The 20,014-nt window shown below is 47.7% G+C and overlaps 1 protein-coding gene and 1 long non-coding RNA gene across 10 annotated transcripts in view; one reads left to right on the top strand and one right to left on the bottom strand.

Annotated features, from left to right (window-relative positions):
* Window positions 1–1,522: 1,522 nt before the first annotated feature.
* Window positions 1,523–20,014, bottom strand: part of csmd3b (CUB and Sushi multiple domains 3b) — a 210,047-nt gene continuing 191,555 nt past the window's right edge. For 6 of the 9 annotated variants that reach the window (XM_029845206.1, XM_029845212.1, XM_029845210.1 and 3 more), the window contains 17 exons: window positions 16,993–17,178; window positions 16,454–16,639; window positions 16,203–16,376; window positions 14,000–14,182; window positions 13,715–13,891; window positions 10,559–10,738; window positions 10,187–10,360; window positions 9,849–10,022; window positions 7,450–7,523; window positions 7,085–7,196; window positions 6,828–7,007; window positions 5,960–6,019; window positions 5,670–5,828; window positions 5,397–5,533; window positions 5,221–5,308; window positions 4,868–5,003; window positions 1,523–4,531 (listed from right to left, as the gene is read on the bottom strand). In XM_029845206.1, coding sequence (XP_029701066.1) covers window positions 4,372–4,531; window positions 4,868–5,003; window positions 5,221–5,308; window positions 5,397–5,533; window positions 5,670–5,828; window positions 5,960–6,019; window positions 6,828–7,007; window positions 7,085–7,196; window positions 7,450–7,523; window positions 9,849–10,022; window positions 10,187–10,360; window positions 10,559–10,738; window positions 13,715–13,891; window positions 14,000–14,182; window positions 16,203–16,376; window positions 16,454–16,639; window positions 16,993–17,178 — 2,540 coding nt within the window. In that variant the 3' untranslated portion in view covers window positions 1,523–4,371. The remainder of the gene's footprint in view (window positions 4,532–4,867; window positions 5,004–5,220; window positions 5,309–5,396; window positions 5,534–5,669; window positions 5,829–5,959; window positions 6,020–6,827; window positions 7,008–7,084; window positions 7,197–7,449; window positions 7,524–9,848; window positions 10,023–10,186; window positions 10,361–10,558; window positions 10,739–13,714; window positions 13,892–13,999; window positions 14,183–16,202; window positions 16,377–16,453; window positions 16,640–16,992; window positions 17,179–20,014) is intronic. The other 3 variants (XM_029845213.1, XM_029845209.1, XM_029845207.1) reach the window with 1 other exon arrangement.
* On the top strand, window positions 14,107–14,789 carry LOC115251750 (uncharacterized). The gene is made up of 2 exons (XR_003890275.1): window positions 14,107–14,246; window positions 14,528–14,789. It is a non-coding gene; the product is annotated as an uncharacterized lncRNA (long non-coding RNA).

The raw sequence follows: 20,014 nt of genomic DNA on the forward strand, positions 1-20,014 counted from the left end.
TTAGACAATCAGTCTTAATCCACTGTCCCATCAATAGCCTTTCTTAAAAAAAAATAAAGTTCAATTGACCACATGCCTTATAACACAACCATGTCTCGTTTTTTAAAAAAAACAAAAACAAAAAACATTTTAAAATGTTGCACATTATCTTGGTAGATAAAGATCAAGGAGCCTCATGAGATCAGAAGTTAGATGGCGCCATCTATCGATTACTTACGACCATAGCAGTTACAAGGTGAAAAGAGAATATTGAAAACCTTAACATGAGTAAAATGGGAATGTATTATAACACAGTCCTGTAACATTTACAAATTTATTTATGTAATCAATTTCTTTTTAAAATAAAACGGCTATTTTACGCAAACGTTCAGACAGGACTGTAAGTGTTAGAGGTCAAACGCCGCCACCTAGCGGTCAACAACGAAAATATGCTTTGCCCCAAAAGGATCTGCTCATCTCTCACGACCGAACCGATCACACACGTTGGATTTAAATGTTCAATCATTTAGAAATGGTGAAACGGACAAGCATTCGGATTAACCTGCACCATTAAAGTGAAACACGCAGAATTACTGTTTTGAAGAATTTTATATTGTTTAATAAAAGAAAAATGTGTGTTTTTGTATTTATGTCTTCATCAACCTGAATAAAACACACATGACATCTTTTACCCGATTTTCTGCTAATTCTCGGGGTCTCATTACTTGTAACTCTTGATTATAGGCTGGATTGTAGGCTAATTCTGATTCTAATGATTATTATTGCATCGGTATTTGCTACATTTTACAGTAAAAGTAAAGTGTAATAAATGTATATAGAATAATCACACCATTATGTTTATGTATCACTCTGTTTTGATTGGATGTTTACATTGGTACAATGTAGCACCAATAAACCAGGACGTTACTGTAAATACAATATTTTATATAATGTTGTAAGATCGAATGAGGGGTTGGCACGCCCCCTGCTGGCGAGTGGTGATCTGCAGTCATGGTGACTGACCTCATGTGTCAGCGTGCACACCTCCATCATTCAAGTTCAGTACACAATACATGAAAACACAGTATGTGCAGGTCTGATGTGATGCTGAGTTAAACGTGCTTTTAGCCTGTGCACCCTCTGCCCATCTCTTGATGGAATTAGCTGCCATTGTTCTTTATTTTTCTGTACATTTATCTCTGTATCTATTTACAGGTGGGTGCACCCTGACCTCTGGGATTGCCCCAGTTCTGCATCCTTGCTATGACACTTTGCATGCATGATGTATGTGGCCTCTCCTCTTTCTATCTCCTCCATCAAAAGTAGCCCCCCCCCCCCCACCCAGCTCAAGGTTTATTCCTGTTAGAAGGGAGCTCTTCTCTACCTCCAGAGCTGCATGTTGACCTCTGACCTCACTGACCCACAGAGGTCAGTCCTACAGATTTGAGGGTGAGCAGAGTTGATGGAGCAGCAGGAAGAGTTCATTAGAACCCAAAACACTTTGGTGCAAGTCAACATTTCAAATAATCAGACAGGAAACACATTTCTTTTAATACAAAAGCAATTAGCCTTTTTAATCTTACATTGCATTGAAAATTTACATAATAGATTCATACATTTTACAAATAATCTCATCATAAAAATATATTTCTGTACAAAACACTTTTTATTCTATATTTCTTTTTCTTTTTTTTCTCAAATGGTGAATATTCCCAACGTGCCCCGGCAGGAACAGCTTTAAATCTTTTAGATCACGCGGGCTCTTATTGCAGTCAGTCATTAGGAAAAGCTTGTGGCGAAACGAACCAAAAGTTCAAAAATAAGCAGAACAACAGCTTCAGCTGGAGGGAGGGGGGGTAGGGGTGTGTGTGTGTGTGTGTGGGGGGGGGGGGGGGGCGTCCTGTGGTTTATGGGTAGGCACTGTCTCAGATCCATACCGAAAACAAAAAAGAACACAACAACGACGGCAACGACGACGACAACAGCAGCAACAATCGATACAGATGGTAATAAGAAACAATCTCCACCAAAAGGATGCGGTGAGGGAGCGCCACCAGATCGACCCGCCCTGAAATCAATGGTGGGGGGGCTGGGGGGCTGGGGGTGTAGAGGGAAGGGGGGACAGTCGCTGACTCCGCTCACCCCCGAAATCCAGTGAAAACAACTGGTAGTCATCGTGTGCGAGGGTCAAACGCCACCAGAGTCTACAGGAGCATCACGACACGAATGAACCACGTGTGTGGCGGCGACGGAGCGGCGAGCTGATCCTCCGCACGTTTCCTTTTAAAAGCTTCGGCAAAGGAGCCCAAACTGTTCCAAATCCCCAAACCACGCTGATCCCGGCTGGCTCCAGGATTCACAAAACCTTCAGAGTTGGAGCTCCGACGAGGGCGAAAGCTGGACAACTGGTTTTATCCCTAGAGGAGGTTCAGAGGGATGTTCCAGATGTTCCAGCGTGGAGGCGCTGCCACGGTGGACAGAACTGGGAGATCCAGAGGGTTCTGGTTCCAAAGCACAGCTGCTGGAGCTCCGACCCTCCGACAGTGAAGATCGTCGACTGTTGCTGGCACCCATGATCGGGGGGTGGGGGAGGACCCGGGGGAGGGAGGGAGGACCCGGGAGAGGGGGGGGAACCCGGGGGGGAGGACCCGGAGGAGGGGGGGGACTTCACACTAGACAGAAAACGAATCCGAATGTTACAAATCCACCGAATTCCCACGTGTGACTCAGCAGGTTTTATCATCTTTTGTTTCTCATGTTTCTTTTTATTAAAAAGGCATTTTTCCCCCATCAGCCCCTCCCCTTGTGGTAAATATATAGCACAAAAATATAAGTGGCCAATGCTCCTGAATATATATATATATGTATATATACGCAATAGATGTACAGATCAGAAGATTCTGCAGCAATAACAGAGAGAGGGGATCAGCACTCACAGAGTGCAATATTAGAGCAGAGCTGTGTCCATGATGGGGGGGCACAGCCCTGTTTGTCTTAGCTTTAGCCCAGTGATCGGTGTCCCTGCGTCCCGCCTGCCTCTGTCTGTCCGTCTGTCCGCTGTCTGTGTGTCTGTGTGCAGACGCTGGAGGCCGACGGGAATCCTCCAGTCAGATGTGCTTTAGTGCCAGAGCGTTCTCCGTTCCTCCAAAGTCTGTTTCTCCGTCGGAACCCTCGGAGTTCATCGGAATTCACGGGATGAGGAACGTTGTTCCTCGCGGCCGTGTTCTGTTCGCTCACATCCATTATGTATAGGAGCGACTGACCTTCAGCGGTGGATTTCAGGTTAGACAAGCTCTGATTGGCTCGCGTTTGGGTTTAAAGATCTCGCTGTGTCTGATCTTTAAACCATCATCACCCCCCCCCCCCCCCCCCCCCCCCCCACACACACACACCAGTTCATTTTGAGGTTGTCTCCATCTTCTGAGCCTCATCTCATCATCCGGAAGGGAGGCAACAGTTTATCCATTTGATGAGTCTGTCTCCTCTCATCTGTTCTCTGGGCTCCTCTCGACGATGCTTTCAGGTTTGCCGTGTTAATCCCAGTTCAGTCGGGATTACAGCCGCCCCTCTTGCCCACGGCCTTGCAGTTTTCAAAGCAACTTTAGCTACTGTCTGCTAGCCTTAGCTTTTTAGATTGCATGTATAAAAAAGGGGGAAAAAAGTCATTTAAAAGCAGTGTCCTCCTGTCCCGCCTGGTCGACTGGGTGCTCTCGCTCCCTGGTGGGATGACTCTCACTGTGAGCTGACACCCAAAGGCCTCACAGTGTCTTTTCTGGGATTTTCTTCGTGTCACAGGCTAGCATCAGTTAGCATCAGTGTTCCATGTCTGGAGAGACAACGTGGTACGCTTGAAACCCGCCCGCTTTAATAGTGCAGTTTGTCTTGTGATGTTTAAGTCGAGCTAAAGCAACAATAATGTGCTTTTGCTATCTCTGTCGCTAATGGTAACAGAGAGTGGGAGGTCCTTGACTTCAGAGCTGAGGGGGGGAACTAAGTTTGGCATCAGGGCATGGGTGCCAGGTCTCGGTTTAAACTGGGTTCAGGGACTAAAAAGCAAGATGATTAGTTGGGTGACGGGATCTGATTAGAAATGTCTGTGAGCTTTAGAAAGGGATGCTAGCCACTAGCTGCTGGCATTCCTGTAAATCTGCCACAGGCGAGAGAGACTGTGTTTGTGTCCTAATGCTTGATTCCCGTGATGAAAATGCCTGGGATTCCACGTGCTCACTTTTCCCACCGCCTGGACTTCTGAACCGGGACCGAGGGTCCTTTTGTAATCGATGGACAAGACCGTGTTGCTGACGCCGAAGCGCTGGGCTTCCCCCGCCTCGCAGAAAGTGTGGTCCCCTTAGATATGTGAGTCATTTAGTTCAGAGTGGAGAGGATCGATTTTCAGACCATGGTGCAGACAGTGTTCAGATTGGGGTCGAATCGAACCGCCTTCCCCTCCACGGCCTTGGCGTTGGTGTTGTACATGGGGTTCTCGAAGGCAGCCTGGCCGTTGTTGTTTTCGTGAACGGAGCAGCCGGTGTACTGAGTTTTTGGTGTGGTTCTATAAAAACAAACCAAACAGATGGGATATTCTTGTTATTTTATAGTGGAGAAGAGTCAGTTTAATCTTTTGTGGTTTCGTGGAGGACTGAGGAGAAGCTAAAGCGCCCATCTCAAACGGCTTCCTCGCCCTCTTCTTTTCATTTAAAGAGTTGCAGAAGGTGTTTTGTTTAATCTATTAGCAAAGTAAACACCTGCCAAATGTGTTTCATATCCTTCTTCCTTCTGAAAAATCCAATTTAACACATAAGAGAAGTCATCTGAGGCTGAATTTACAGAGACATCGGTTGTGATGGAACAGTGTCGGTTAGCTTCAGCGCCTGTTAGCGGAACGCACCTTTGTTTGTAGAGATAGAAACCGAAGCCGGTGAAGATTAACGCAAAGAAAGGCACCAGGATCGCGATGGCCACAGAACTGCTGTTGGTCCCCAGCTGAGGCGGCGGCGAGTTCTGACTCTCGGACATATTCAGACCTGTGTTGTTAAACAGAACCAGAGAGAGTGTGTGTGTGTGTGTGTGTGGGATCAGTGCGAGGCTGACTCAGCGTGAGCAATAATCTCACTTCTGCCAGAAAACAGACGCTGGCTGCTGGTGAGCACCTCCCCACACCATCATCACACCATCATCACACCTCCTCTAAGCCTTCATTATTACCAGGTTATTACTGCAACACTGTGACGAGTGAATTACCGAGTCTCTGCAGTCCGAACTGGCCGTAGTCTTTGCCCTGAATAAAACCCTGAAACACGTAACTGGAGCCGTCGGGTTCTGCCGAGACCTGGACCGCAGAGGAGAGATTGAGAGGACATTTCAGTACCGAACTGACTCTGTAGTCCACATCTATGTGGGCTGAACGTGTCACTCACGAATCCGTCCATGGTCCAGGAGTCTTCTATGATCTTGGCTGGAGTGATGGCTGCATCTTTGAGCTGGGTTCCCTGGTTCACGTAGTTCACCTGGTACATCAGCAGGAGCAGCCGGGCCTCGGACGCTTTATACACCCCTGAGGAAACCACACACACACAAAAAGCTGTGTTAAAAGCTGGAGGAACCAGGCTGGGTGACAGGAAGTGCGGCTGCCAATAGATCCAGTCAGCGTGATGTATCCACCGACTGCTGCGATTGTCCCCCAAACATGCCTGAGAGGAGCAGCTCCATGTTGCCGTTGCTAAGGGAGACGTTGACTCGGCCCGTGGTGGAGTTGAAGCTGGTGATGCTCAGCGTCATGGGCTGCTTCCTCCCCCGGTAATTATAGGAGCCTTTCCATATGTAGTTGGGAGCGAAGACGTCGTCTGGAACTAAAGGGCGGAACGGGACACGTTCAACACCGGGAATGTTCGGAGGACAGTGCAGATAAGAAGAGGGCGGGGCTTAATGTGGCGGTGAGAGACGAGCAGAGAGGAAGCAGAGGGCGACGGGAGGAACTGACCGTTCAGTTTGGGGCTGGGTGTTCCTGTTGCTGGTTTCACAGGTTTCTTCTTCTCTCCAGCTGCAAAAAAACCCCCCCAAAAACACCTGAATTAACACAAATGTGAGCGTTTTCCACCACATCAGCAGGCGGCCGAGCCCACACACGCGTCAGAGAGGTGTGAGCGCTGGTCTAAATAAACCTTTTAATGCTTATCTGCAGGCAGTGAAATGCAAATAGAGTTTGTGAGCAATAAATGTGTTGTTTAAATCCTTTTACAAGCGGCCTCCAGACACTTCCTGTTTGACCATTCAGAGCGGCTTCTGCCAGCGTTTCAAGATTCTGCTGCTGTTGCCCCTGAAAAAGCCAATGAATGGAGATGGGGTTTGTCCCAGAATCTCAAAGTGGATCAGACAAAGTGCTTCAATTTTAAAGTCTACTTCAGGGCAAAAGGTTGTCAGCGGCGGCGGAATGACTTCCACTGACTTCAGCTCCAGTCTGCGGCCGCTTCCGCCGCGGTGGGCTGGCATCTTTATCCGTCTGCGACAGTTAGAACCGGTTGAATTGGACAGAAAAATCCGCACAAAACCGTCTGAAAGGACGACGCCAGAGTGGACCCGGGGAGGGCTTTCATTAGGAAGTAAGCTCTGTTGGCAGGGTCGAGAAGTGTGCCCCCCTGAGCCAGGAATCATTGATGCAAGCGGATTATTGTCTGGATATCAGGTCCAATAGCGCCACAAGTTCAGCCTAACAGGCACATCTACACGTGCACAACAGCAAGAGATCCATTTGGTTAGAAAACAGACCTTTGTCCAAGCAGGAGTCCACCAGGACCTCCCCCATGTCCAATCCAAAACACCCCCCCACGGTGGAAGCGACAGTTACGTACCTCTGCAGACCGGCATCTTTCCCGTCCACGTGCCATCGCTCTTGCACACTCTGTGTTCCGAACCCCCCGCCAGGAAGTAGCCGTGCTGACAGCTGTACACCAGGGTGTAGCCGTATCCCAGCAGATCCATCCCCGCCACGTCCACGTGGAGCGGGCTCTCCGGCTGCTTACAGGCGTGCGCTGGTGCGAGGAGAGAGGAGTTTACTGCCGGACACGACGCAGACATGATGGCCTAACCGGACGATGCGCCTCCTTACGTATGCACTCTGGCTGGGTTCCGCTCCACGTCAGATCGGGCTGACACGTTCTAGACGAAGAGCCCTGAATCAGATGACCCGGCTGACACTGGAATGACACCACGCTGCCCACCTGTGGAGAGAGGAGTGGGCATAGAGGAGAGCAGCAGCTTCAGGGATTTCCGGGTGTTTACATGTAGGTTTGTTGCCGGGAGACGGAAGCAGAAATACAACGTCCACAGAGGAAGTAGGCCCGTTGGATTGGACCGAGCCCAAGAGTTGAACGCTTGTATTCTCTAGCTTCTCCTCCGACTTTGCACTCTGCTTTAACCGTTTCTAAAAGGTTTACAAGCCTAATCAATTGTAGTTAGTGATTCTCATCTTACCTTGAATCCGAAGGTCCGGTTCAGGGAGCCGTAGCGAGGGGTTCCGGGGTTATCGCAGCTGGTTTTGGTCGGTTCTGTAACGAAAAGTGTTGGGGCCAATTAAACACTCAATTCAAACATGTATATTAGCAGGATCAGTCAATCCCCTTTCTCAGCTCCTTTCCTTTGTTGTCATGGCAACATAGGGCCAAGTACACCAACGAGCCAGCAGGGGGCAGTGGTGCTTCATCAGAAAACGAAGTCTGGAGTGTGTGTGTGTGTGTGTGTGTGTGTGTGTGTTAGGGACATCAGCATGTCAGGCACATCTTGACGCACAGATTCTCTCTTTGCCTCTCCCTCTCTAACTGCCCCTCCTCCCCCTCTCTAACTGCCCCTCCTCCCCCTCTCTAACTCTCTCTGCCCTGTCTTTTGCCCCCCTTCTGCGTGTTTGCCCCCCCCCCCCCTTTTTTACACCATGCCATCACACACTACGTGTGTCAACAACAACCAAAACCATCAAATGAACCCCTCGGCTGCTTTGATTGTTACGTGACCTCTGTGTGTTGGGTGATCTGGAGCGTGCGGGTCACCGCCGCCGCTCATCACCAGCATGTCGAGTATAGCTCTTGTTGGTTAGGATTCATCACCATCCCTCTCCAGTGAGCACCTGCTCACACTCAACCGGGCGAAACGGCGCTCCAAACAGCTCATGGGCTGCCGGATTGATCCGGTGGGACTGTTTGTAATGTACGCTGAGTAACTCCTCTCGTTTTCATCTTAATCCCTGTGCAGCGGCGGCCCGTTTGAAGTTGAACGTTGTTGCTCGGAAACACTAAACACTACTTCCAACTCCTAACCTACACAGCGTGGGGCTCAGTGATGACATCCCTGCAGGGCAACCCCCCCCCCCCCCCACCTTCCTCCCGGAAGATCTGTGCTTTTGTCCCAGAGCTTAAGGCGTAATTCATATACGCAGCTCTATATATGTCGCGGGTATACGGCTGTAGCTGTTCTCCAGAGATGTGTGTCAGTAGCTGCACTTAAGGAGAAGAAGCAAACTTTGGTTTCAGAGAGAAATAGTCAGAGTATATTAACCAGCACAGCGCTGATAAATGGGTTAACATCAGAAAACGATCAGCAACGTAATTCCCGAGGAGGATATTGAAGCGATGCCAATACTCCGTGAATATGGCAGCCAAGTTCCACTTCTCTGAAGGTAATTCTGCCCAAGCGAGCACACTTGAATGAGATAAGCAAATGAATTTGCACCGTCCAAGTGATTTAATTGGTGAACGCCTTAGCTTTTGCTGTAGGCTAATCAGCAGGCTGACATATCAATTTTAGCTCCCGGTAGAATGTCCAAGAGAATACTGTGGGCACTAGCTAACCTGAGAGGCTGATGACAGCGTTAGAACAGTACGACCAACATCTACAGGGCGACATCGAACATGCGTCCACTTGTGTTTCGTCTCTCGCCTGACGAGCAGCGACGACACACGGGACGCCCAATCGGCATCAAGAAAAGGAAAGAACCTGCAACTGCTTTTCATTGGAGCGGCTCCTGCTCGTACCACTAGCGTCGGCCAGGCGTGCAATTATCAGGAGAGGAAAGATGAAAAGGCGAGATAATTATGCACCTAAGAGGGCTCCATCAGTCATGTGAGTCCTCAGCTCCGTATAGGCTGGTCATTAATTGGCACGATCATTAGGCAGAGAAATATCAAACAGCAGCACTGGGATCCCTGGTGAGTCGCAGGCCAGTCGTGACAAACCGTCAGAAAATAAATAAGCTTACAAGCCCACACAGCAGACATCCAGGCAGGAAAGGAGATGCATGAAATAAAAATCAGCAAAAAAAACATTGATCAAAAGAAAGTATTTCGGTGGGGCACAAACAAGCCTGTAATATCAGCGCTTTGATTTGTTATTGAAGCCTTCCATCACTACTGGAGACACATTTAAAGGTTCTGGCCTGAACATCAGCACGCTTAATTCTTTATTTTGACTTGAGCTTTGACTTTGAAGTAGGTGGAACACCTCTGCCTGAGGATACCGGGCTAAGGTTCTCCTTCAGATGGATGATTATGGACGCCGTGGAGAGGGTAATCAGTTCTTGTAAATCAAAATGAGCTGCGGGGTTCCTGCTGCAGCCTCAATGGGGCTGTTTTTGGGTGACGTTTGAACTTTTTCCATTCACATGTATGAATTAGGTTTCCAGTCTAACTATTGATCAGTAACAGTAAATGCTGCTTGGTTTGAAAGATTTCTCTGGGAAACACTCTTTATTAAATGGACGGAATGAAATAAATCACATGACAAATTCAATTAAAATGCATGAATAATAGTTTCCATTAATTTAATGGCCTCCCTGCTACTTTCTGCCTGTTGGTTTGGACACGCAATCTGAAATGGGAACTCACCAATGCAACGCGGCTGCGTGCCGCTCCAGCTGCCGTCGCTTTCGCAGAGCCTGGTCGCCGTGCCGACCAGGATGAGAGATGGGGTACAGCTGAAGGAGACCTCTGATTGGTAGATGAAGCTTCGTCCCTCCCTGAAACCCCCCTCCGGAGTTCCAGGGTCGCCACAAAACTTGGCTGCAAACACAGACACGCAACAGTCTCATCACGGGGAAGTGATGCTGCATTCAAGGAAAAAACGACATTTGTGTTTCTGGACGTGCGTTACTGCGACAACAAGTAGTTAATAAGACACACCTATCAAGTTTCATACCAACTCACTCTCATCCTTGCGCACTTACGTAAACACTGAGGTAACATGCCGCTCCAGGTGCCGTTGGCCACGCAGGTCAGAACAGCCGGGAAGGAAAGCTCGTATCCCGGCGAGCAGCTGTAGCTCACGCTGCTGCCCCATTCAAAGTCACTGCCTTGCAATGCCCCGTTACTGACGGCAGGAGGGGGCGGGCAGGTCACCGCTGACGAAGAGAAAAGACACGTGAGCAAAGTGGCAGCGGGGACGCAGCGATGCTGCCGCAGAACTCCCGCTGGTGATCCCCAAATTAAACGCACGCCAATCGGCAACAAACGCCCTTAATAGTCCAGCGGTTTTAGCATCTGTGCTAAAGCACGTTAAACCACACAGCTCAGTGTGACTCAGTTACTGACCAGCCTACCTGTACACAGGGGCATGTTGCCGCTCCACGTCCCGTTTGGAGTGCACATCCTCACGGGGGAGCCGTCTTCTTCCATTCTGTATCCCGGCTGGCACTGGAAGGTGACATTCTGACCTATGGCGAAGTCTTCCCCATAGCGTAGGCCATTGGCAGGCAAACCCGGATCCCCACAGTTAATCACTAGAGCAACGGGATCAAATAATGAGTCGACAGACATTCTAACAACTTTATACATATTAAAATGACAAGAGGTTGTTATAACACAGGTATTACATATACACCTTACAAACAAGGATCCTCAGGGAAGCTGCCATGGGTAGAAGAAGGAGGCACCGTTTAACCAACTTCCTCCCCTATTACCCACCGTGCTAACACTCCTTTATTAAAAATGCCGCCTCAGCCTCCCCACGAAATCCTCCGTCTCCGCCGTGGCGTCAACGGCGATATCCTGCGTTCCGCCTGCTTTTCAATCAGCCCATTAACCATTTTCTCAGAAGCGAGGGCTCCGTTCAGCGGCTCTGGGGTCAAATTCTAAAGACTGTAATTGATTGATGTCGTCTCTTTTCCCGGCAGCAGAGCCTTAGAACGGCGCCTCCTAATGAACGCTTTCATGAACAAGCAAACGGGAGAAGAAGAAAAGCACGGAGCGGTTGGTGTCACCTTCGTCGACTAGGGCCGAGCTGGAGACTGAGCGTGTCGGAGAAGATCGTATCAGTGATCTGTCCCTGTGTAAACAAATTTAGATTTATCTTATTCCTGATAGATCAGAGGTCTCTCAGCCAGGCTTGATTTTTCCGGGATGAAGACTAAAACGGGTTGAGGTCGTCCTGGGACTCTGTTAGGGAACATCATAATTCCCCTGACTATGCCTTTAATACCCTGTCCTTCATAGCCTAATAGGCAGTTTTAATGCTTTTAAACCCACCTCAGAGCCTGTTGTGCATGCTAATAGGGCTGTGTGATCTACTGTAAAAGTGATCTCTTTGAGTTCTGGGAGGTTCATCGAAAGCCTTTTTTGGGACTTCTCTGAATGAAATGGGCTTCAAATCATTGCAGTTTTTCTTTTTCCACTTTCCTTAAAAAGTGTAACAGCCGTCAGGAATGTTATTGATGTTTGGATTCTGCACAAAGGTAAACTTTTTACGTTAACAATAAAGCCGATAGGAGCGCGTTTTCCATGGAACAAAAGCAGCAGGGTCCCTGGCTTATTATCTCCAGCTAACAGTGGAACAAAGCGGAGGGATGAAAACTCTATTGTGCAAAAGAAGAACGATGGAAAAGAGGAGATAAGGAAAAGCAGGAATGAAAGAATGTTGTTATTCTGTTTCTGTATGAACGCGCCTGGCCTTCACTGTCTTCTAAAAAACAACTAGACAGCGTCTGAGTGCACGGAGCGGCCATACTGGAAGGATCCTTCTTCCATGATCCTTTAATCTGTGGTTTACAGCTTTTGTTTAACTATGTTATTTTCATCTCCAAGTTTACTTTTTGCCTGTTCTTTTCCTGGTTTTGTGTGCTCTGATTAATTCCCCCAAATCCTCCACCTGTGTTTGTCTCCGCCCACTTCCTGTCCTACAGAAGGAACCTTCGCTTCATTTGTACCAGATCATCATGTTTCCTAGACAATGTTTCACTGTTTCCAATGTTCTGAGAGTTGTGCCTGGACTGATCACCAGTCAATAAACCATTGATTAATCCTTTTCCCTGTCCGGATCTGCTTTGGGAATCTGCACTCTGGTTTGATTAAGTCACCTCAGCTCTTTAAAACCTCCCCATTTCTCACCATGGCCCTGCCCGACCAGCATCAGCTTTTAAACTCTTGTTTCTCAGCACACTTTAATCTGCTGTGGACCTGTAACGGAGCATTAATAAGCACCTTCCAGCAGCCCAGCTGTCATTTCCTGCACAAGATGGGACTCGTAGGGGTCCCCACAGACAGCAGCACACCTAAGAGTAAGCCATGAGCCCATATTCACATGAAACACTGAAGCTTTGGGCTCTACATCAATGCACTTCCCTCTTACCAGCTCTAGTCTGATGAGGCAGCAGTTGCAGTCCTGGGAAAGTGGCGGGCCAATCGACATGCACTTAGAGCCACAGTTGCTTCCTTCTCATCATCTACTATAACTGTTCGACCTGCTTTGACTTCTCTCATCTCTTACCCTCTCTAACTCGCTGTGACACGGAGAATAAATGAAACCTCTCTCATAAGCGCTCATTCCCATTAGTGGGCGAGAGCGGCCTTTAACCCTTGAACCTGTTCTCCACATAAAGCCAAAGACCTCAGCAATAAAGAAAGGAAACAGGTGCATGATCACTGGTGTGAGCCGAAAGCCACACGAATGCATCCTAACCTACACGTGCAATCACACATCTGCTTCGTGCACATTAAGCCAGAACTGGCAGACAAAATCAATCTCAGGAACAAGAGGATCCACAGAGCTGATGAGAACAGATTTGCTGCTGAGGTGTTATTAGCCTCAGGGGGGTAGTGGGGGCTCATCTCTGTAAAGCGGGGGTTCTGCTCCAAAGATATGTTGTCATCAATATTTAGTAAACGAACTCATGTGGAGGTGGAGACGCTGCTCCCAGCGCCGCTGACGTCTCAGACTGATGGTTGTGGGGCAACGGTGCCGGTGTGGCCACTGCTGGGGAAATCACAGTGAACGTGACACCATTTCATCTTAATCAATGGCAGGCGGGGCAGAATCCTGCAGCCTCCCTGGAGAAATTAGCAATCAGCCGTCGAAATCAACAACAGGAATATCTGATGGCCGGTATATTTACAATCATGGAGGTAGTCCGGCACCTGAGGTGTCTGTTCCTTAAAAAGCTGTATTTTTCTCCATCAGAGTACAAATTACAGATTTGTGCCATCCTACTTTTTCACACTCTCCTCTGGGGCTAACGAGGGCTGCGTCACAGTAGAGTGGTCCTTGAGCAAGACACGCTGCAGTCCACAAATAAAGAATTATCGTTTCTGAGGGACAACCACGCCATTTGTGGGTTTTCCATGAGGAATATGAACACGGAATCACATCGAGAGAGCACAGGTGGCCGTGATGGCTGTTTCTTTCTTTTGCTTTGATGATTTCTGGCGTAACGCAACAATGACGCCGTGCACAGACGCCCGGCCACATGGTGGCAGTAACTTACTGGTACAGTTGGGCTGTGCTCCCGACCAGGTGCCATTGGCCAGACACTGCCTGGTGGTGGCGCCATTGAGGAGGTAGCCATCCATGCAGGAGTAAACAACTGAGTGAGAAAATGTGGTTCCATCCAAACGGAATACTCTTCCATTACTTGGAGTGCCGGGGTTGCCACACTGGACAGCTGGGACGAAGGGAATAAAATGATTTCACTCTCAGTTCACAGCGTTCGAAGAGATGATGAGTCTAAAACCGTGGGATTTCCATGAGCTGAGTAAAAGCGTGTTCCTACGTTTACAGAAGGGCTGCGTTCCAGACCAGGTTCCATTGGGGAAGCACATCCTTTCGGAGGAGCCAATCAGATCAAAGCCCTCTGAGCAGCTGAAATAAACCTTGGAACGGATCTTGAAATCTGTCTGTTCCCTGGAACCATGGGAGGGGATGCCGGGATCGCCGCAGGACCCAGCAGTGTCACCTGCAGCGAGGAGAGGAAGAAGACAGAGACTGCTGACTTCAAAACAGAAATACTTAACACATGGGTAGGAGTGTGTGTGTGTGTGTGTGTGTGTGTGTGGGGGGGGGGGGGTGTTTGTGCAAGCACTGCAATAGTCGGGAGGGAGGGAGAGTTTGATCACTCTGCCCTTCAAAAACAACTTGATCAGCAAATTCTCCAAGACAGACACATCTGCATACACAAAGTAGAATTTAGGCTAAAAGTGTCAACAAAATTAACATTTTTCTTGTTTCAGTTGACATAAATTCATTTGCATTATGGCTCTTAAAGAGTACCACACCAATCAGCTTCCTTCCTGTGTTGCAGAGTGTTTCTGCTGAGGAGAGTGTGTCCTCAAGACTACAGTGATGTCTACACTGCTCATGTACTCCCAAACGCAGGGCTCCAAACATGTAGCCTCAAGGATACGCAGTCCCAAAAGGGGGAGTAACCAATCTTCCCAATGTCACTGGTGCATAGATCACATGTGTGTATGTGCAGGCTTGTGGGACGGGGCGCTGTGAAAGCTAATCTCTGCCGTTTCCCTCAGGTAACTTTGGAATGACCATTAAACGCAAACACACGGAAATCTATTTGACTTAAAGATTTTTTGGCTTTGCCCCATTGCTTGAATAAATTCGAGGGTTCCTGAGCTGAGGCTGCAGGTTTATGCAAGTTCTGAAAAAAAAGGGAGAGAAGGAGAAAGACAACAATACCATTACATCATCACAGATCCAACCCAACTGTTGGTTTGTTAGCTTTAGCATTAGAACTTCCAGGCATTCTGAACACCTAGAAATGTCCTGCACATATCATCACAGAGTATATGAAGTTGTTTCTACACACACTATAAATCAAGGGCATTATAGTGGGCAACATTACCTATGGATGCTATACAGTAGCTGATCAGGGCTAATCTGTTCCATTCAGTTCTGTTATTGATGTCAGCATTTATGGTTTGTTCTCAGGTCAAAGTTTTAGAATTGAACTGTAATTCCAGCTGATTTTGAATGTTCTGGTTGATGAAGCCTTTACGAATGATGATGAGCATAGCAACCACTTCATCTCCTTGGATACATCTGATATATGTCTCCCTTGAAGTAAATGGAAGAAATTAAAACAAGTGCAGAATTGTGGACCTGGGACACAATTGCCACAAGCTAAACTCTCATCTCCACAGGAAAGAACCTTCACTCGCAGCTTTAGAAACGAGCACCTAAACCAGGAAATGTATGTAATTAAGGCTGAGTTCTTTGACAGCCTACTTTAAACTAAAGTTTCACTCAAGTTGTTTCATTAGCAGCTGCTGACAGCCTCTCAGGTAAGGTAGCTATAATCAAGCCTCCAGGCAGTCAAATCAGACCCTCATAACTCGGATAATTAGGTTTTAATGTGCGATAGAATGTATGGAGAGCTCTTCCAGAGGTCATCAAGCAAAAATAAACCACTCTTTCATGACTAACTTGCAGCTCTAGTCATCTCAATGTGACGTCTTTAGAAAACCCCCCCACTGGAGCACCGGGAGGAAAACCCTGCTGCGACTCACAGCTGGAAGTCTCAGTCAGAAGGTTTTGTAATAAAAAACGCAAAACAATACGCTATCACTTCTTCTATCTACTCACGTCTAATCATCAAATCTTTTCTCCGCCTCTGGGACTAAACAACCTTGAGATTCATCATAAGACAAACCTTTCAAACATTCCTGAGGTGAGGCATGAAACTGAAATAAAAAGAATAATACACCTTACCAAGGGTCCGGGCCTGTGTTGTGCTGCTAGGAGACGCTTTAGCTCCACAGCACTTCCTGATATCCTTTAATGCACCAAACCTATCTTGTCTGTCCATCACTGTTGTCCCAAAAGGCTTCAGAAAAACTGTCTGTAAGCTGCCGGAAGTGCTCCACACCTCCACATCCAGCCACATCTCCCATCCATCCCATACATCGCTCCATTGCTTTAGCAGTTATGAAGGACTGTATATTCAATTAAGGTTATAGGTTTACCAGAGCAAAAGGGCATGGGGGCACTCCACATCCCGCTGAGCTGGCACGTCCTGGATGATTCGCCTTTCAGCTGTCTTCCACCCAGACAGGAGTATCGAACAGTTGAACCAAAGGTAAACTTATCTCCACTCAGCACACCATTAGGGGGAGAGCCGGGGTGACCACAGTCCACCACTTCAGACAAACAAACAAAAACAAGATGCATTTTCGAAGCCTTTGCAAGCACAAGATGATTGTGAGATGAGACCAACCGATACACTCCGGTAGGGGTTTGTCCCACTGCCCCGTAGGCTGACAGGTCAGCACCGGTGATCCAAACAGGTAGTATCCTGGGTTACAGTCATAGAAAACCACAGTGCCGAAGGTGAAGTTGCCATGTTCGATTTTGCTCTGGCGGATGGAGTTGGCGGGGATTCCTGGATCGGAGCAGTTGACCACTACATACAGAGAGACACACAAGGCGACAGATACACAGAGAAGTAGACAAAGCATGTGTTATTAGGCAAGAACCAGGGAGGGTCACCCCCCCCCCCCCTTCTGAAGTGTTTCAATCAGTAATATAAATGCAAATGAGTTTATGCGTCTGAGGTCAGCCCTGAGCTTTAGGAATGTGGACTAACCTACATAAATTTAGATTACATTTAAGATCATTTCTAAATGAAAGAAGATTTAGACTAAACCTTCAGGCAGAACCGGACTGAAAACAACAGGGGATGAAAAAAGTCGTCTCTACGGGGACAAGCTGTAGTTAAGGTTTGACATAAGTAAAGTTAGGGGTGATACACTTAACTTTTTTCCCCACCTTTACACGTTGGAGGCGGGTGGCTCCACTGGCGGTTGGCCTGGCACTGAGCATGTGTGGGCCCCTCCATTTCATAGCCCTGATTGCAAACGAAGCTGACCACGTCGTTCAGGTTGAAGCCGTTGCCCACCGTGCGGCCATAGATGGGACTTCCTGGATGGCCACAGCTGATCGCTGGAAGCAAGAAGGCAAAAGAGAGTCAGAAATGAGTAAGGAATCACCAGCGTTGGGGGAAAAAAGAGCTGTGTTGAACGGGGTCGTAAAAAGAAAATCAGTTTAGCGCATAAATATGAGTAAAAGTTGGGATTCAAATGGACATGAACAGGCCGTGTGCGTGGATCTTCTCTCACCACTCACACTCCTCCCGGGGAAAACGAGTCTGACCCTTGTGCGTCTGGATGAGACGAAGAAGGTCAGCGCGGAAATGAAAATAAGCTGAGCGACACTTTGAGGCTCTTGACAAATGAGTTCACTCGTTGTTGATTGAGGCCACCAGACTGAGATAAAACCCTCAGCGTGTCGGTTAAAATGCGACTCTACAGCTGAAATCTGGTTCCGACAGTTTTTATTAAAGATCTGAAACGTGTGTGTGTGTGTGTGTGTGTTTTGTGGGGTGACGATGCATCAGTCATCAAATGAACTGCTGCATTCATGAGCAACACATGCCGACAGTGAGAATTATGCACTTAACACCAAACACACCGAGAGAGTGAGGCGGTGACTGTGCAACATTGGATGAGCGTCGGTGCATCCCATAATGACTTCCACACACTTACTGATACAATGAGCAAAACCCTCTGGTATTTAAACTGAGAATAAAGCGTCTTTCCTTTGAATACATAGGAGTACGTGGACTAGCTGTGGCAGAGTGGACCAATGGGACAGAAGGACATGAAAAGCAGGACAGGGCTCTCAAAAAGACAGCTGAAGGACTCCCAGGATGTGAGTAACTCTATGCAGCCTTTTGTGCATCTTTTACTAAGGAGAAGCTTCCATCCATCTACTCTGGTCCACCATGGACCACGATGGTCCATCCTGGTCCACCATGGACCACGATGGTCCATCCTGGTCCACCATGGACCACGATGGTCCATCCTGGTCTCCATCCTGGTCCACCATGGACCACGATGGTCCATCCTGGTCTCCATCCTGGTCCACCATGGACCACGATGGTCCATCCTGATCCACTGTCCCCATAGATGGCAGCCACTCTTACATTTCTACAGCAAAATACAGCAAATTGAAATACTTGGACTAAACTCTAAAGAGTTGAACCAGAATCAATCTACATCAAGGCAGCTTCAAGGGAAGAAAATGGAAAAACTGAAAATAGAGCTGAGTAGAAGAAGTAGTCAGGTGAGAGGAGCAGAAAGAAGATAATCAACCAGAAAAGATGAGGGAGAAAAGGAGGAAGACAAGGTCTTTTTATAAACATACAAATTATCTAACACAGCATGTCCTACACACACACTCACACACACAGAGGCTCATCAACATGCTGCATCTGTACTTCTAAGCATGAGCTTCTCATTTCCATAATTACAGTATAATTTGGCTGTAAAATGATTTCCTCCAATAATGCTTGCATGAATAACCCCAATAAAAACAGCACAGACACACACACACCACATACCCTGATCAACAAACTGCACAGACACACAGTTGGCAACACAAATTCTATCTGATATTAAGCTGCGATACTGAACCTTTTCTTTTTGTTTCAAGGGTCAGTCAAAAATCATTTCCCAGAGGAAATGAACTTCCCTCTCTTCCCTCCTCTGGTACTGTGATAACACCGTGTCATCACCTCTGTCTTCCACATGTGCTGCTGTTTCAGAGCGCAAATGGTACCTCTCCTTTAGGACCCGTGTCTGTATAGTTGGCCACAGACCCCATTTGTCATCTCCACTTTAAGTGTGCCTGGTTACAGCTGAACAACATGAAACCATTCAGGGTGCTCGCTTCAAGCGTCCGAATCTAAGTGCTTCCCACTAGCCTGGAAACGGGGCGGCGTTTATCCTCAGGAGCATTTATTCATCCCTTCCTGGGCTCAGTGACAGTTTATATTTAAACTGGAACATACGGCACGTCAGGTCCTCTCAAAGTGAAACTTTAAAGCTGATGCCAGATAACAGGAAGCAACTAAAAACAACAGTCAGGTACATCCAAGCCCACTTTTGCTTCATTAGTAAACATCTAAACTGTTGAAGGTGGCTTCATATTGTAGAATCACACTAGTCTGACTAAAGATTTCGTCAGTGTTAGCCTGGACTTTAAATGTGCATGTTCCGGGTGGACTGAAACAAGACAATATGGTTTGCACAATAGTAGGAGCGTTGCATCAGATCCTGACCTGGAAGTCAAACAGCAGGAATAAAAGTGAAACAGAAGAAGCCCGCTGAACTGGAGTTTGACTTTGGTTATTTCAGCTGCTAATTGCCTGGCTTGCTATTGACGTTGTGATCTATGAGGTCGTAGGTCAACTGGAAATATCCAATAAAACTGACCGGCTGTAACCCAACATTTCTCTAATTACAGTCACACTGTAGGAGGATGGTTTTTTTTCCCAATTGTGAATCAACAGGGCAAATTCTGTTGGAAGTGAACACTGTAACAGCTGAACTTTCATGTAATGCAGACTAAAAGGACATGAAACATTGAGTTTTCTCTGAGGGCCACACCTACGATGTGGGAGATGACGCCCACCTGGCAGACCACCTGACGCATCATCCGCAGCGTTTGGCCTGCCTTTAATCCACACCGCCACAAATTTCTGGGCAGGAAACGACGGCACGTCTGGCCATTAACAGCGATGAAGATGTTTGCTCTGTCCACGGCAGAAAACACTGCAGGTATCGCCTCCTTGGACTCTTTATGTTCTCCAAACTCTTCCAGAAGCTGAAGCCTGTCTGAGACCTGCGCAGCAAGACTTTTTTGAATGGAGACGAGTTTGTCCTCCCCAAACACCATGAGCTCATCTCGTCTGATGGCCAGCTGCAGGGGTTCGCTG

This window comes from Takifugu rubripes, chromosome 12, assembly GCF_901000725.2.
Source record: "Takifugu rubripes chromosome 12, fTakRub1.2, whole genome shotgun sequence".
Classification (NCBI taxonomy): Eukaryota; Metazoa; Chordata; class Actinopteri; order Tetraodontiformes; family Tetraodontidae; genus Takifugu; species Takifugu rubripes.